The following is an 18972-nucleotide window of genomic DNA, read 5'->3' as shown; positions in this document are numbered from 1 at the left end:
CAGTTACCCTGTACAGCATATCCAGAACAATGGGGACAGTCTCCATGGAGTAATGAGTCCATGGTACAACTGCATCTTGATAATTCCATCTCTTTAATTGTTCATATCTCCTGGGATGAGGGAGCTTTCTGCTGGTCTGGAGGGGAAAAAAGCATCTGTAAATCTTTGGTCTGAGGTTGGGCAGGGAGCTCCAGCACTGCTCCTTTCACCGCAACACCTCACCGGCTCTTGTGTTCTCTTGCTGTAACACAGTGCTATGGCCATTCCTGGCATGACCTAAATGACCACAAATAGCCTTGTTAGAGGCAGTTTGTTGGCTGATCACAGCTCAGCCTGGCAAGTGTCTGGGCCATGTGGCATTGCATGGGCCAAGAAGGCTCCCAAGGACTGTGCTCGGATTGCACGTGGCACAGCTCGGGCTGCAGCAGAGGGAGTCTAGAGCCCCCTTGTGCTCAGAGAATAGGTTGAGAAGTCAGTTGTGACTGATCCAAGTTCAAATGCTGGGGCATTTCAGTTTCTGTCCCTTTTAATATATATCATCATTCCCAGCTTTGCATGCCCTGCTGACATTGAAGAGGAGCTCAGCATGTCCTTGAGTAGTGTTCCAAACTTTTGTAGATGACTTATTCTGGAGTAGTAAGAATATCCTAGTGTGTCCTTTTGTGCTTGCCCTGCATTAGCTATAAATGCTGTCTGAATCATTCTGCAAAAATGAAACAATTAATTAATTTGATTTAATTTGAAAGTTCAAAAATAAAATCATTTTCTTTCTGCCCTTAACTTACTTTAAGCAATGAGTCATAGCAAGACTTGTATTTGTCTTAGTCATTCTAGCATACATCCATAATAAAGCTGTCTGCTTCACTGGTTCAGATAAAAACCAGGCTGTTATTGTGTTGTCATTTCTGCATACAATATAGCATGACATTCACATGTTGCTGCTAAAATGCAGCAGGAGACATGGCAGAAGCCAATAAAAGTAAAAGATTTTAAAGAAAGCTTTCCTCATGAGCAGCTTGTCAAACTGCTTTGAACCCAATCAAAGTAATAATTCCAAATTTTCAACCCAGGGTTAGCAGGGATAAGATGGATTGCATTGACTTGAGCTGTGGAGCTTTTTTGTTGTTGAATGGTTAATTCTTTGTTGAAGGCTTAGTCCTAAAAATTTTTGGGGGGGCCATGTTTGAATGAAAACCTTTGTGCTGTCCAGTAATAAAAAACAGAAATCATGTGGCCAAATGCTATATCCAGGATAAGCTGTTCACTTGGTCTTTCAAATATTTTCTTCTATTAATTCACATAAAGATGTCACTGGTGGCTTAAGCATTAAAGAAGCTTGATGCTGAAAGCTGGTGTCAGATACCAGAGACACATGAAGTGAGAAAATTGCCCTTTCTGGCCAGCAAAGACTTCCACTTGGTTTTGTCATGGGTCACAAAGCAGTCATCTTTTGAGGTTATTAGAAACTCTCTAGTCTCATCTGTGTATACTAAACCCCATTCATTTTTTACCTGAAGATGGAACCCAGTGACTTATTTATACTGGAGTATTCCAGTCCTGAATATTTAAAATTAAATATTCTGTTCCAACAGCATAGGTGTTTCCAGGATTATCATAACAGGAAAACCATGTCATTGAACAGTGAGAAAAATCTCCAGAGTTTTGCTAGTCATACAGGGATTTAAAACATCCTTTTTGGGTGTCAAAGCAGCAGTCAGTTTGGAATGAAAGGTATAAGAAAGGCAGCATCTGAGAAGGAGGAATTTCCTCACCATCAAACTGCACCAGATTGTGTGTAGCTGTACAAGTCCCTGAGGCTCTAGAGAAGAGTAGTTCTCCTATCCAAGTACATCTGGCCAATTGTGCAACAGGACAACAAATGTTCCTGTGCATCCCTTTCAGGAAACCAGCTGAAGCCCTGGAGCATGAGATTTGATTAGAATCATTGGTGGTGTGATGCACTGAACTGGCAGGAGCATGTGGAGGGGAGCCTGGTCACCTGCTCCACTGAAGGCCCAGTCTGTAAAATGAAAGATCTTGGATTTATTAAAGAAAGAAGTGGTATCAAACCCTTTTGTTTAAAAAAAAGATTATAAATCTCACAAATGTAGTTAATGTTCTGCCTTTTATTTAGGGCACTGTTTGTCATTTTATTATCAGTATGTACCTTTTAATGGTTCTGTATCAGATTTAGGATTTTAATTTTTTTCCTTGTATGCTTAAAAATACTTTTTCTTTGTCTTGAAGCCTCATGGTGAGTTTACCATGAAAGCCACTGGACTTTCATTTCATTAACATCCATTTATATTTGTCCCCCTGTATTTGATAGTACAGATTAACTTTTTAATCCCCTTTTACTCCATGTCTCTTGGTTTTGTAGTAAATGCCATGGATTTTTCATCTTCCAGGCAGTTTATATATATGGTTTTCCTGGATATTAAGCTTTTGATCTTTCTGGTCCTTTTGGTTATCTTTTGGATATGTGTATTTCAGTTAAAAATTTGCATCTACAGTGTGTGTTTTCCTGAGGGTTTGGGAAACACTAGTTTTCAACAGTAAAACACTATGTACATCAAAATAATACAGAAAGATGGAGAATGTGACAAAGGACAAGACAAAGGTGGAGGCCCTGAATCTCTTCTTTGCCACATTGTCTTAACTTGTAATCCCAGATCCCTGAGACTAGTGGGGAAGTCTGGAGCAAGGCAAATATACTTTCAGTAAAGGGAGATCAGGTTAGGTAACATTTAAAAGAATTGGATGGACACAAGTCCATGGGGCCTGTTGGGATGCACCCAGGACTGATGAGGGAACTGGCAGGTGTCATTGCAAGATCACTGCCAATAATCTTTGAAACATCTTGGAGATTGGAGGAGATTCCTGAAGCAATGAAGAAAATTATTTTCATTCCAATCTTCAAGAAAGGCAAGAAGGAGGATTCAGAGAACTACAGTCTGGTCAGACCCACATATGATCTCCATCACAGAAGGTGATGGAGCCAATAATCCTGGAAATCACTTCCAAACTATGACAGACAAGAAGGTGATTGTGAGGAGGTTGCATAGATTTATGAAAAGCAAGTCATGCTTCCTCATAACATAGCACCTTCCAACATAAAACACTGCTGAAAATTCTAATACTTTTGATTCATCATTTCAACTCTGTTTCCTATTTCTTTATTTCCATCTTATAGGTCAGAATTTTTATTTCTAGACTTAATTTGAGCCCTTATCACTGACCAGAAGTTCTCAAGCATGCTTTTCTCACAACAGCTCACTGTTGAGCTGTATAGACTTTGTCCTCTTTTAATTTAAATGTTTACTTTTGAGGTCAATTTATAGTCCATAAGGAATTTTGAATATTGACATTGTTTCAAAAAGGTTCTGAAACATCTCTTGTAAAGTCATCAAACCCACCATTTGTGTCCTTATGGTCTGTTAGTAACATTTTCAATTAAATATCTTTATGCTTTCTATTCATGATAAATAATTAAACCTGGGAGAAGCTCTTTGATCTCCTTTTACAGTCTTAGTGGGGATTCCACTATATGTGGTTGCATGTAGTTACATGCCTGATGTGTTGCGATGTTTGCCATTTGGACTACCAGAATTGCCTTGGTTTAGTCTTGTTCTTTCCCTGTTGTCTTTTGTCATTTTGTAGTATGAAGGAATTGCATGATTGAGGTTTTTCTTAGCCTTTTGTATGCATTTCAGCTGACCAGTCTGAAATATTCTGTCTGGATATGTATCGTTACACCCATGCAACCTGAAATAAGCAAACAAAGAAATCAGTGTCAAGGGTATCAACAATTACAGAGGAATTGAGTTATAACTCCACCACTGTTGAGAGGGAAGTAGCTACTTCCCTGTCTGCATCCTGGCAGGAATAGTGGCTTCTCAAAGTAAAGCTTAAGGTGCTAAAGGGAAACCTGGGACCGCTAGGACCTGCTGCCTCCAGATCTGCTAAAAAATGTGGAATTGAGTGATTTATAAAAGACTGATGTCACACCTTTGGGCAAAGAGATGTGGAGGGAGAGGCCACTTTTTGCATCATACAATATGGAACAAGAATGGCAAAACATACCTGCCAGAGAGCTTAAGGGGAATGCAGTGTGAAACACTGCTGCTGTTATACATCTGTTTCCCTAGGAGATTAAAAAAAGATTGGGAAATAATTCAAAGCATTTTGGCCTGATTAGATCTGCAGAGTTAAGAGTGTGAGCAGTTTTTGGTCCAGACACTACTTTGAGGAATAATGGAGTTGCATGCTCTTAACCTACAGAAGATCACAATAAGGATGCTTTGGTAGTGAAGTGTACACTGAAGGCACAAATAAAGAAGGAAGAAATAGCTAAGGGAGTGTAAGCCCTTGGGGGTAAGGTCAAGGTCATTATGTATGAATGCAGTCTCCCTGCTGTGTGTCCAATGTGAGATTAGTACAATTTACTAGGGCTGGCCCTTCCTTCACCAGCATCAGGCACTAAAATGGGCATACTGCTGTCACAGGACATCATCATAAAGTGATGTTGTACAGCCTCTCAGTTTAGATCATAATGTTGTCTGCTCAGATTGGGCACTGTGAGACAAATCTTCCCTAATAATAGGGAACTAATTTCTGCCCTCTTTTTTCTTTTATTGAGTGCTAAGGTCAGAAGCAGATGGCGTTGCTTGCAAGGGTATTTCAATATGCCTGTTTTCACAATGAAAACCTTGAAAAATACTCATAGTGTAAATGTCCTAATTTTCAGTTTTTATTAGTAAAATGGTGCCTGAAAAAAATAAGAAGAAATGCAGCTCTATCCCCAATATTTTCTTTTTGGTGTGCTTTGGTACTATTAATGCACATATTTATAAAACTCCTAACTTACACAAGAAAAAATAATTCATATCTAATAAAACATCATTTTACAACATATTTTAGATTTTCATTTTGCAACAAAGCAGTAGTAAATGGGGAGGGGACGAACAAGATGGTTTTGTTTGAAAATATGTAGGTTAAAAAACATGGCCAGCTATATGCTTGACTGGTTACTGAAATGCTGGAAGAAATGTTACTAAGTGTGGAATTACATCATCTTTCCTCTATACACAGAAAAAGCCCAAGGAAATATCATTTGTCATAAGACCTACGCTGCATAATCCAAAATGCCACTTTAATGCTGAGAGCAAAAGGATTAAAAAACCAACCAAAAAAAAAGCACACAAAATCCTCAAGAGCCTTAAGAAAGTGGTGAACAATTCAAATTAAATCAGTTTTTTATTGAAATGAAACAAGGGTGAGGAGGAAAAAATCTTCAGTTCATTTAATAATTACAGTTTGAAGAGGGAAAAAACCCAACAGTGCATAGACAGAGAAGATTGAACACAGTAATGTACCTTTTATATTTTGTTCCTTATCTTTACAGAAAGTTATGATTATTTATAAAATCTGACAATGGAATCATAAAAATATAGTCAGTGTCTTTCTTTGCCTGCAGATCTGAATCTCATATCCTTGTCCAAGATTGCAAAAAATGAGCTTTGCACAGGGGACTCCCACAACATGGAGGAAGGGAGAGTAGCCTCAGCTCCCCCTGAAATCAAGGATCTCACATAATAATGTCTGTTGGCATCCCTGTAGTGATTTCCGAGCTGAGGTGATGTGTGACATGTTTTTCTGGGAGCTCAGAACAGCCACAGACTCTGTGAGCCGGAAGCTGGATCTCAGACAACTCCCTGAGATGGCAAAAACAAAGCCCCTGCTTAGCTGAGTAGAAGTAGGATTGATGGACTTTGTGCTAAGACTCACATTGTCCTGCTTTCCATGATGCATAACACTGTGTATTGGACTTTCTGCAGACATAAAGAGAGGTAAAGATGGAACTTTCTCAGGGTTGGTTTATAGGGAGGCAGCCACAGTGGTTGCATTTATCTCAAAGGAGCAGGCGGGGTATTCCTTGCAGTCTTTATTTTCAGATGTTGCATACTTTTCTGTGAGAACCAAATGCAGATATTTAGTGAATCAGAGCTGAACACGTAGCTTTAGAGAGAAAAAACAAATTAAGCCTCTCTATGGTTTCTTACCTATACTGAAAAATCCCCAAAACAATCAAACCTTGCCCAGACAGAGGTTTAGTTAATATTCCCATTGGATAGTTAATGTGAATTGCTTGTTATGAACTGTCTGCAAGCTTTTCAGGAGGAGAAGGTCAAGCATTTTCAAACCAGACAATACAGAGTTGAAACTGGACAGTGGTGCTCACTGGAGCTTCATGTGTTTCAGAACAATGAAATGGAACTCACAGAGTGAAACCAAGTCCTTTTACATTTTAAAGAAAAGGCAGATGTATGCATGAAGGCAAAATAAGTGAGCTGCAGTGTCAGTCAGACTGCGGCTGGAGCATGTGTATATAGAGCACAGGACCTCAGGCCATCCATGGCATCAGCTCTTCAGAATATGCCTCTGGTGCACCTCACTGTTGGCTATTACTCAAACCCATAATAGTTTCGGGCTTGCTAGCTGAAGGGCTGTTTTTCTCCATGTGTGGACTTCACTGTTATTTGTGACTCATAAATCCATAATTGTTTGGGGCATGCTGGCTGAGGGGCTGTTTTTTCTATGTTGTACTGTCTCTTTTGCATGCACTATTCCAACCAGCACACCCTTGTTTTTTAAGGAAGGAAGTTGGTGGCAGGCTGCTCAGAATTGTGTTGTAGCCCACTTGAATTTCTAATATTTCAGTGTCTTTTAACTCAAAACTGCAGGGAACCTTTGAACTTCACAGTTCACTTTCCGACCCTTGGCCAGAAATAGTTAATTCCCTAAACTACAGCTCATATTGCAAAGCTGATTTACAGGATTGTTGCTTTGAGAATGTGCTTTGAGCATGGAGAGACTTCTGCTTTTGTAAGAATTTTTGAGGTTTCACAGCTTTGTTGTTTCTTTTTTATGGCAGAGCAGTTAAGAGACGAGAATAGGTATATTTTATAGTGTTAGCATGAAATATAGATATATAATGAAATGGAGGGTTAGTGTCGGTAGTGAGCATTAGAAGGTGTGGAAGGTACAGTACTTTTCCACCCTCCCTAAGGTGTTTTACTGCTCTCTTGAAACAGCTGTAGAAAACCTTTAATTGACTAGTCAAAAAATATGGAGTCAGATTAATAATCAAATGCTCATTTGGGACTAAGTCCCGGTCCGGCTGAAGCCTCTGCAAAAAAGGAAGCAGAGAACCCTTCAGGAGGAGGCCTCTCTTTCCAGAGAACTGGAAAGATGCATCTGAGATTCACCTGCATAGGAGTTTGTAGCATGACAAGAGGAGGATGCCACCCTTCAGAAGGGCTGTCTTGGATGGAAACTGCTCTGCTGATGGCTTCCCCTCGTTCTTGCAGGTGTGTCTGCCCAGCTGACCAGCACTCGTCTGCGTCGGAACACCTCCGTGGGCACCCCGTTCTGGATGGCTCCAGAGGTCAGCTTTCAGAACATTTTGTCACTGGTACTCGAGCTGCTGTATTCTGCATTTCTGCTCTTTGTCTTTCTTCCTGGTCCTTTCACCAAATGAAACAGCAATGTCCTTTTAAAAAGTGCTTTAAACCTTTCTGTCTTACATGTTTGCAAGAATTAAGTTAAAATTAGGTTTGTTTTTGAAATTGCAAGATTAGAGGCAGGGAGCAAGACTCTGAAATGCTTACCTAAATGTTGAAGAATATAGAGTGCTACTCTTGGTACTTTTCAGCCTTTCAAGCTCTGAAACTATAAATATCTCCCCATGGATGGAAGGAGCCCAAGGTGGTGCTGAGAGAAATTATAGCTTCTATATTTTGACTTCTGCCCCTGGAAAGTTTTTGATACTATATATCCATACTTGCTTCAGCAAGAAATGGAAAAGGTTATTATGAATGAAGAAGATGCTCTGTGATTCTGTGGCGGTTTTTCCTGACTGAAATTGAAGCATATACAGATACATTTTAAGCTGAGATAGGAAAAATATTTCCTTATAAATAAGCTTATCTACTTAGAGTATTTGTGTGCACACAAACACATGCAAGTACATCTGTTTATAGCACATGAAACTAGTCTATTTATACATATTTATTTTTATCATAAACTGTGTTCATAACATAGGTCTAGCCATATAACTAATGGTGTACATGTTGGTTTAGATCAGCACCTAATGGGATGAAAAATTCTAGATTTCATCCAGCATTATGGATAAGCTGAAATTTATTTGAAGGTAAATGCTTTGCTGTGATCTAATGAACTTTGTCCACATCCACTTGATCTGAAAATTGGCTGATTTGGTTGAATAAGGACCCAGTAAGAGACAGTAAATCCAACTCCTGCTTTCCTGATTGTTTCACTTCACAGAGAGAGCAGTATACTTACAATAATTACTTAGCAAGAATAATCCATATAAAGACTTGTAGGGTTGCTGACTTTCCTTCTACTTCCTTTGTTATGGAATGGAATTTGTTCAGCTGAAAAAGACATGGATTTGTACCCTTTCTCCAAATCAGAGAACATCTGCTGGAGAATGTGGTGTTCATGGACACCTGCTTTCTCTAGTTTAAACACTGGGGGGGGGTTTGGCAATTGGATGGATGCTTTAGCTTTCTAAATGTGTCCATATCTGTTTATTTCACTGTGCAATCTGTAAGAGATTCCTCTTACAGAGGCATGTTCTTAAATGGGGACATTTAACCATCCCGGACTTTTTCTTCAACAGGTGATTGCCTGTGAGCAGCAGCTAGATAGCTCTTATGATGCTAGATGTGATGCATGGTCACTGGGTATTACTGCAATAGAGTTGGGAGATGGAGATCCACCCCTTGCTGATTTGCACCCCATGAGGGCACTCTTCAAAATACCAAGGTAATAGTTTGATGTCTTTTTTTGTTGATGAGTTAGACTGAACTTTTTCCTTAAAGTTTGATTTCCAAAAGTTTTTGCTTCCCAAAAGTTTGCTTTCTTCAAACTTAGATCATGTAAGTTTGTGGACTTTCTTTATGTTATTTATACTAGGAGGCAGATTTAAAATACATTGCCCAGTTGTATTTTGTGCAGGCTCTGCTTGAACCATGTGGGCACATTGAGAAGTTCAGAGCTGACTTTTAGCTACTTTTGAGAAAAAGTCATAGGGCCTTCTTCTGAGTGAGCTGCTGCTCACATGAATGCAGGACTTGTTTTTGTCTCGTATATTCTGTTACAAAGAATGACTTATGATAGAAATACAGGGTCCGAATACACAGCCACTGTGGTGAACAGGTCCCATATTTATCTTCAGGAGTTATCTTCTATCCTCATAGGCATTTAGGCTTCATCTATTCATTAGCTTGTGCTGCTTCTGGCAGTTCCAATGTTGCTGTCCTTGGGCAGTGCAAATAGCAACTTATTTTGTGTTTTTTGCTTTGAAGCTGAAAATATAAGTAGGCAGAGTGCCACTCATGGCATTTCAAAGAACATCAATCTCCAAGTCTGTAGGTAATGATCATACAGTAGTAGTTAGTGGATTTCATCCTAGGAACTGGAGCAGTACCACAACAGCTGAGCCCCACATAGCATATAGAATACATGAAAAAGGACTCCAAGTAAGTGCTTGGAGTCCTTTTCAACCAAGACACCCAAATGAATTTAAATTACCTTTAGGTTTAAGAAATCTTGGCTGACCTGGCACTGAAGCAGAGTATGAATGGTCTTCCTACCTTCGCTTGCTATGGAAAAAGCAGTTGCAAACTATTGTGGTCAGTCACTGCAGCTAGGACTTCAAAAAAGCTTCTGGCTTATACTCTTACAAGTGCTGGGCACCTTTCTGCTCTGGAGCAATATAAGATCAATACCCTTTCATTCTGTTTAGTAAAACCTGAAAGCAATAGAGTAAACATGAAGCAGCACTTGAAGAAAAGCAGCTTTGGTTGATTGATTAGAGACAGTAAGTCACCTTGTCTATTGGCTGGTCATTCCTTTTGTCTGCATGACCATACTCAGTGAAAATGGCATCTCTGAATGGAAGAAACTGCCATGACCTTTTCAACTGAAAGAACACCTAGAGTAAACAGCTCTAACAATAGAAAAGAAAGCAGTATATCCATTTACAATAGATCTCTATTTAAACCTTCACTTCTGATTATCTTCTGATGAATGAAGAATAATTAATAAAGAACCAATTATTTTGGACACTTTGTTCAGCAAGTTGATGAATTCAGTCCTTCCGAGAAAACTTTAAATAGAATTGCTTTTTAAAATTTTTCCTAAGAAAGTATATTTTTTCAGGCTTGAAAATAGGAATTTGCCATTACAAGTGAATAGTGATTAATGAGTTGTTAGTTTAATTTCTTTTTATTGATTTGATTGAAAAAATCTCAGTGATTCTTAGCTACACTTGGTAGATTATCTCCATGCTATTTCTCCTTATTAGTTATGTAAAGCAGGAGGACCAATGAGGCATTGCATCAGCTACCCATGCTCCTTTTTCCACTGGAAATCAATGTCTTTTTTCGGTGGCCTTCTAAAACTCATTACTCAGCCTGCCTTCACACATTGTTTTTGTCAAGTGAGTAGCTTATTAACTTATCACCACACTGACCTTTGCAGGAATCCTCCTCCAACGCTACAGCAGCCTGAACTGTGGTCACCTGAATTCAATGACTTCATTAACAAGTGAGTAACAACTGAGACCACTCTGGTTGAATATGGAACATGTGTAAATGTCATGTGTAAAATATCTTTTGTGGAAATCTATTGCAACTAAGACTCTCCCTTAAAAGGCTAGTTAGTAAATCCATTTGACTTCCAAGTGAGGCTCTGTATTTATACATGAAATAGCATTTCAATACCCTTGACATTTTTTAAGTTAAAGAACATTTGTTTTTAAAATGCAATAATTTAACTTTTTGGAGTCATCAATTCTGTGAAGTCGTATCAGTTTTTCATGCAGAACTGTTTTGATTAAGACAGATATATTTATTATGGAGTCATGAATGAACTCCAGACAAGCATTTCAAAACTTAACTGCAAACCCTCAATGATCATATGTTTTTTTCTGCCAGCACAGGTGCTTGACTAAAGATTATGAGAAGCGTCCAACAGTATCTACTCTTTTGCAGCATGATTTTATTAAGCAAATTGAAGGAAAAGAAAACACGCTACAAAGGCAACTCATGGAATTTATTGATGTTCATCAACAAATGGGAGTCACTGAAAAGGCAAGGTAAAAGTAACTAAACAGTGGACCAGTTGGGTCAGTTTTGCTACTTCCACTGTTTCAGAATGACTAGCACTCAGAGAAAGATTCAACCCTTATAACTTTAGATGGCAAAAAAATTGAAAGTTTAATATTTGATGTTCCCTGTACTGCCAATGGAAAAAGAGAGGCATCATGATTCACATGTGGGATGAAACAATCTGTTGAAGTGCCTCTCCTTTTTTCTGTGACTCCAGATATAGTCTTAGACCCCAGCTTTTAGAAGGCTAAGTTTAGGTGAAATTAATGTTTGGTATTTTCATACATTTGCATGGTCAGCTAATGTTTAGTTTGAGCAAGTATGCTAAAATCAGCTGGTCGGGTTCCTGCAGGAATTGGATGTTTCTGACTGAAATAAGTGATGGTCCCAGCAGACTGTGTTTTGCAAGCTTCAAATCTTATGCCTTCTTGAATGGAAACTTTCTTTCTTCCACTAGGATTTAAGTGATATCAATTCTAAACAAATCACTTAACAACTGTTGGCTTTTATTGAAAATACTTAAAAATGTCTTGGCTCAGTTTTACAATTGAAAAAACTCCATACAGTACACATATATATATATCAGATGTGAAATGTTGTAGAATAGTATTGAAGTACTACTGGTGTGACTGCTCCTGCTTCAAGGAAAAGCACCATGCTTTTACTTTTTTTTAATGGAACATGAAATTTAAAATGCATTTTGGCATTATCATTTATGTGGAAAAAGCTTGTTAAAATCTGCCACATTTCCTTTGACACATTTAGAGTAACAATATATACAGCAGTCTTCAGTTCTAGTTCTGGAGAATTTTCTATTTACTCTATGCTTTGAAGATAATAGTAAAAATATATTTTGAAATAATTATGATATTGAAGTTCTTTCAACTTTAACTGGATATGGGAGGAATAGTGCTTTCCCTTTTCTGACATTGCAGTATAAAACTATGCATTTAGCTTTCATTTAAGCTTCAGACTGGATTTATATTCTCTATATATTGCAGACTTGACATTTGTTTAATCCAGAAAGATTCTTGAACTCAAATAAGCTTATAGGATGTCAGTGCTGAGCACTAAACCAGCAACATAATCCAGGCTTTAAATAGCATTTTTTTTAAAAACACAGGGAAATTTTATGAGGTAAAATAAGCCCAAACCACTAGGTTATATTAATTAAAATCTTGTTAACACTTGTGATATTAGTCCTTTTAAAGCCAAAATAATTTTGAAAACAATCAAGCTTCCAGTCAATTAGGTATTGTGACTTTTTTTACCCATTTTAGAGAACTTATTTTTATTTTCTTTTTTTTTTTTTAATCCTTTATTTTTTTCATGTAAATACTGCATAAAGCAAACTACATGAACTGTTTTTGTTTTCTGTACAATACAAACGTAAAGAAAGTGGCCCAATTTGCATGTATACAGAGCAGTCAAGTAGCACAAGAACAGGATGATCTACTGGTATTTTCTCTGTCCTGTTTACACTGTGTTTTATAAGCTGATGGCTCTTCATGAGAACTAGAATTTAAGGGAATATATTACCATGTGATGAAGTTACCTATACAACCTATACACTTGATCAACCTATAGTTGATCAAGTGTAATTTTTATGTCAAATTTCCCAAAGGAAAACAGAATTTTCTCTTTCAAAATAATAATAAAATAAAATAAATTACATCGTTTCTTATCTGAATCTGTGCAAAAAAAGTACTTGTTTAATTCAGAGTGTAATTTAAATGGCAGGGTTAAACTGAGCATAGCCCATATTTCAGTTTAGCAGTTTAAAGTACTAACAAGTAGTATTTCTAACCTATTTTGTGACTGTGCAATTTTGTGAAATACACTGTTAGACTGACTACGGAACAGCATTTGTGTTTTTTCTGCTGTGAATGATAAGAGATTATGCAAAGGTTTTTAAATTCAGTAGTCATGCTTTTTTAAAAGTCTTTAGAGATACTAATTCTATGTATCTTCTGACCTTTAATCTGCATAAAGCAAACGGTGTTAAAAGCAATGTCTGTAAAGAAATACCATGTAAATCTGACTCGAAATCAAGACATAAACATTATAGTGACAAGTCCCCTGGAACAGCTGCTCTTTTCTTGTTTATGCTATTCTGGCACTGTTTTTACAGTAATGTGTTAGGGTCCTACTGTGAAATTTCTGAACTTTCAGCTGGCAACTTTCCTTGTAAAACTTCTTCCTGATCTCGAGCTTACACTCTCTCAGTCCCTAATTTGAAGGCATAACTCTCCTCCTTCTTGACAATGGGAATGACAGTGGGAGGCAGGTAGTTTAAGGGGTTAAAGATATTTTCCTTCTACTGAGGGAAGAAATCCTGCTACCTGTATTGTGTTGTATAAATGGGCATTGGAATATAAAGTCAATAAACTTGGTAATGTTGAGTTAAAGCTGAAAATTAGGAATCCAGTTATTTTCTTTGTGTGTGTTTACTCTCCTCATCAAATTTAATTCATTAATTGCAGTTTTGTAATTCAAAGGAAAAGAAAATTCATAGCTGAAGTCCAGCCACTAGGTTTTATTGTGTGCACTATTTCTTTTTTCACTCAAAATCAAGTCACCTTCTTAGCCCATTGGGCTGAGGTGCAATTTGGTTCTGACTGCTTTCTGCAGCAGTAGTCTGTTGATGTGCTTGTGATCTTACCTTGCTGTTTGCTGAATGTGCAGTTGATACAAAAAGAAAAGCTCATTACATTATACCACATTCTCATGGGTTTTTTGCAGAGGGCCTTGCCCTCAGATCCTATCCTTGTGCACTGTGTGGGCTCAGGAAGGATGGGAAATCTCTAGGCACAGAGTGGAGCCACCCTGAAGTCTCTGCCATTGGCACCATTGTTCCTGAGGTATTTTCTAAGACTGAAAATACCTCAGGAACAATGGTAGGACTGAGTGATGAGGGCCCTCAGAACCTTCCCAGTGTTGTTATTCTACTGAAGAGGAACCAAGGTTTAGGTCCTGCATTGTACTGCACCCTCTCAAGAGATGGAAACAAGAGAAACAACAAGAGGAAGAGAGCCCAGCATCCACCTGAGTAACCAGAGAAATCTCAATTAACACTGATAAAACTTTAGATAACAATGTGCCATAGCCTAGCTCCAGGTTTCATTGAAGTGATAGAAGGTAAATACTGTTTTTTCAGTAGCCTTTGAGCAGTGTTCTAGCACTAGAATATCTTGTGCTACTCAAGACTCAAAAAAGCATGAATACTAGCAGTAAGCTTCATTGAAAATTGCACTTTTTTACTTTGAGCAAATGCAGTACATTTTTTTCTAGAATAATCATATTTTTATGCTAAAAATATCTATTTGCAACTTAACCGTACCTAGCTCAGAACTTAGGCTGCAGTAACAATGGGAATAGCAGGAGAAAATATCCCTTGATACATTAGCATTTTCCCATAACATCCTGACTATAGGATCTTTAAAATCTGCTGCTGGGAATAATATATGAACTATATATCAAAAATGCTATGTGAGATATGCTATATGGGCTAAATTCATGTTAGAGAAGAGGTGAAGCAGGCAGAGTTGCTACTAAGTGCAATTAACTTAGGTAGTTTTTTTGTGAGGAGAGTCGCTTTCAGGACAGGGTCCCAGAGCTTGATAAAGGCTTTCAGTATAGCAGTATAGCTGTTAACATTTATAATTAGTGATGAAAATAGTTATTAAAAATGAGTACTGCAGCATATACCCCCAAAACAGTTCTAAAAATACACTTCTTGCTAGGCCAAAAGAGGGAAAAAATCCCTGCATTGTAAAGAATTTTACTCTGCAACAGAAATAGCTGTCTTTGAAACAACCTTCAGAACTGTCGCATCTACACCTGACAGTCAGGCTTGTAAGACTTTTATCTCAAATTGTTCGGCTGTCTTCTTCTTGACTGCTTTTACAATAATCTCTGCAGAAATATGCAATGATTAGTACATTGTGTATTTCCTGGGAATTGTGAGTCATTCCAGAAATGAGCTGTACATATGAGGGGTATTCAGTGCACCTAGATTTCAGCAAATGACTCTGGTCCCCAGATTAAGAGTTATCTTTATATACTCTCTGAGTAATTATGGGAAAGAGACCTATTCTACTGCAAAATGATGCAAAGTTTTGGGTGAGCTGAATTATTTTCTTAGGAGTTTGTCCTCCTGTATTTGCCATATAGGGTTGGTATTGAAATCAGTAACAGAGTCCTAAACAGTTGCTCTATTTAACTATTTGGAAAGGCCAGGGAGATAATTTCATAGAAGTTCATGTACAACAAAGGTGATTGTCAATTTATTGACCCCTATTAAAAGCAGGGAGTACCATAAAGTTTCCTTTTGTGACTTTTCCTGATTGCACAGACTTGTGTTGCCCATTTTCTGGGTGTTCACTCTGTCCCAGTCTCTGTGACTCATCCTGCCAGTGGAAAGCAGCTGACAGCAGCTGACAGCTGACAGCTCTGCAGGGCAGGCTGTAGGAGAGGATGGGAGATCCCCATGCTGGCTTGACAAATATGAGGAGCAGTACAAATAGGACACACAGAGTCCAGTCCTGTCTTGGCCAAGGTCTCCAGATGACATCTGGATGGGAGTAGTGGCTGAAATGGGGGGTTTTAGAATTTGGATTCAATCTTTGATCCCTTCAGGCCAGTTCTTCTTCTCCTGGAACTCAGTGTGGGCTTTGCTATACCAAGAGGTCTGTGCTTCTACATTGAGGACACTCCATAGTTTGCTGTGCTGCAAACTTCTCTCAGGCTGTAGAAGCAGTAGAGAGTTCTGGGAACAAAGGCCTTAGAATAAGCAGATCTCCAGTCCCATAGCTAAAACACATCTCTATATCAGAATAATGTTCTTCTATATAACACTATGTACAACAGCAATGCCTGAATGAAGAATAGTTTACCTTCTGAAGAAAGGAGGTAGATGTTCCCCCTGCATTCAGAACTCCTCAGGAGAAATGCTCTGCAAGTGGTACTTTACTGTTGTGCCAGTCCACTTGCTCAGCACCTCATTTCTCCTGAAGGTGGGACACTTCAGCAGGCATTTCATGCCCATAGAGCTTCCCCTTTATCATCTGGATATGGCTCTGAGCACAGGGCCTGAGCCTGACTCATGAGGAACTAATCCCAAAGAATCCTTTTAGAGATCTCCTATTTGCTCAGTTAAGAACACACACTTTCCCCTGAAATTTGTCAGGGACACAGATATTTCTTGAGGCTGTTGTGAAGGAATAATCTGCTTTGTTTACAGGTCATGGAAAAACAGCACAAATTTTGTCAAACAGATTGTGCAGAGCTGGGCACAGGCCACCTCTGAATCAAAAGCCCCATAGCTCTGCAGGGCAACAATGTGCTCTCAGAAACTGCATAAGCTGCACAGCTCCCTGAGACTGCAGCCTGAGAGAAGTTTGACAAATATGAGGAGCAGTCTCAGTGCTGTCAATCATTTAAATACAGAAGGGAGCACAGGTTTGTCTGCAAAGCATTGTGCAAATGCAGCTGGAGGCTTATCACTGAAGTGTTACACTTTCTAAAGTCAGGTACAGATTTTTCATAGATAGCAGGCTGTAGTTTTATTTAGGCAGATTTCACAAGATATCTGTGAAGGAAAAAATTGGATTTTAAGTTTGAATTAATACTGCTTTGCTCAACCTCCAGAGAAGTAGAATCACCAGCAATGACAGATCTGTAGAGGTTTCTCTGTGTTTCAACTTTGTCATTTTACTGCTGTTTGGAACTGCTGGGAGGTGTAGAGCTGTTTCCACCTCCACCTTACAAAAACCTCATTATTTTTAGTTTCTTCTGTACACTCAGACTAAGGCCAGCCCTTTTACTGTCACTTCTTAGTCTGTAGATGATTCTCCAACCAGTTTAGGCAGAGAGTTCAGCAGGGCATCATGAGTCACACTTTCCTTTTCATGGTATTTTTGGAACTATCAGAAATCTTTTAAATACATTCTGACAATTTGAAGAAAAAAGCTGCGGTTGCCTCATTTTGATTTAACTGAATCTTGAAAGATAAGTGGGGGGATGGGAGCATTGATGTGAAAGAAAATGCACAGAAACAATGCTGCCTTGACTCATTTTCTTGTCCTTACTGCATTGAAGGTTCTGGCCTTTAGCTGCCGCAATTGCTTGTCAGGCATGCTTGTAAAATCCAATGCCTCCAATATATTTTTGAGCAGAACAGAGATACATGGTTATTTCAGTTCACACTGTCTATGTGCATGATCTTAATGAAACTTCAGCACTGATGTCAACAGCACTGATGTGGGGGTTTTTTAAGTGGTTGGAGTGAAGCAGTATAACTGCCCTTGAGGGGTCTGTGCCCTTTGACAGCAAAGTGGAAAAATATTGTGTTCTGCAAATCTGCCACTCTTATGTACTCTGGAGAATGGAGAATATAATCGAGCCCAACAAGTGCTAGTGTTCTCATAATGTCAGCTGAGGAGGATTACAGGAGAATCGATTTTATGTAATTAAACTTCCCTGGCATACACAGAGATCTGTTTCCTTAAAAGAAAAAAAAATAGAAAAATAAAAATGTCCATGACTGGAGCATTCTCCTTCCTTTCTTCACGGCAATTGTTAGTTTCTTATATTAAATGAAAAATGGTAATTGGAACTAATCCTGGGAAATACCACTCTCTCACTGATGTGCAGTTATATTTAAGGAACTAACATATTTTAAAAAAATGTGTTCAGTGTGTAACAGTTCCACCAGAAATGGAAAGCAAAGCTTGACAGAAGCTTTGTTTTGGATCTTTCTTCAGCAACAGAAAAAGCAGAACAGTAGAGCTTGGCATAGTCCTGCAATTCCTACATCTTTTCTTTGTGTGCATATTGATAGCTCTCTCTCAAAGTCACACTGATATTAGATGCATCTTCTGGACACAAAATGACCTTCATACAGGTACAAAGGAGAAATTGTTTCAGATGTCCAAATTTAACTTTTTTCAAATGAAACTTTTAAAAAGAGGGATAAATAGGAGTGTGAATTATAGAGGGGATGGATTTCTATTGAGAGGGTAGGATATTGTCTGCACCTCTGACTTTGGATTCAGTAATGTCCTTTAGCTGCTAAATGCAAATCAAGGAGCAGAAGATCATGCAAGGCTGAGGAGTTAATTTAAATGTTTATAGTACCACCTCCTCTTCAATATTGCCTGGGATACATGCTACCAAAAGTGGTCTCATACTGTTGTTGCAAAGACAGTACTATCAGGGCAGCTCTCATGGTAAAACTGGATTCCAAAGGAAAGGGAAGAATAGGTAAAACCTAGAATAATGTAGATCCTGTCAATCCTTTGGTTCATTTTGCTTTGTGGTCACTTAGCCTCCTCACTGGATACTGTGCTGCAATTTTGGCTCAGTAACTGTGAAACTATGGTAGCTCTTGCAAGGAAGTCTTACATATTTCTGTCTTGATATTAAAGCTGCAGAATTAGTCAGCTGTGGGTGTGAAGCTCCTGCCTTTGCATTGTGGACAATTAATAAACTCTGGTGGTATCTGGCACCTGTGTAAAGGAGAAAGGCACTGGCGCCAGGATGAGGACAGGCCATTCTGTCATCCTCAGGGAATGATTGTTAGAGACAAGAGAAATTGAAAGAAGTGATAGATGAAATGCACTCTGGTCTGGGTTTCCATCATTCACATTGTGAGTGCACTCACAGTTTGGGAGGGCATAATTTGCCCATTTCTTCCAGTCCCTTTTCAGTCCTGGCAGACACCAGGACTATTGCACCAAGTTGGTGCCTGCCTGCTTCTCCACCTGCATCCCTC

At 38.6% G+C, this 18972-nt stretch overlaps 1 protein-coding gene across 2 annotated transcripts in view; it reads left to right on the top strand.

Moving 5' to 3' along the window:
• Positions 1–18972, top strand: part of MYO3A (myosin IIIA) — a 105668-nt gene that overhangs the window by 30555 nt on the left and 56141 nt on the right. For both annotated transcript variants that reach the window (XM_058031278.1, XM_058031287.1), the window contains exons 5-8: positions 7371–7447; positions 8705–8850; positions 10570–10635; positions 11030–11185. In XM_058031278.1, the coding sequence (XP_057887261.1) occupies positions 7371–7447; positions 8705–8850; positions 10570–10635; positions 11030–11185 (445 nt within the window). The remainder of the gene's footprint in view (positions 1–7370; positions 7448–8704; positions 8851–10569; positions 10636–11029; positions 11186–18972) is intronic.

This window comes from Melospiza georgiana, chromosome 1 (assembly GCF_028018845.1).
Source record: "Melospiza georgiana isolate bMelGeo1 chromosome 1, bMelGeo1.pri, whole genome shotgun sequence".
NCBI classification, from domain to species: Eukaryota; Metazoa; Chordata; class Aves; order Passeriformes; family Passerellidae; genus Melospiza; species Melospiza georgiana.
The sequence above is the reverse complement of the archived record's forward strand: the minus strand, read 5'-3'. Positions and strand labels throughout refer to the sequence as shown.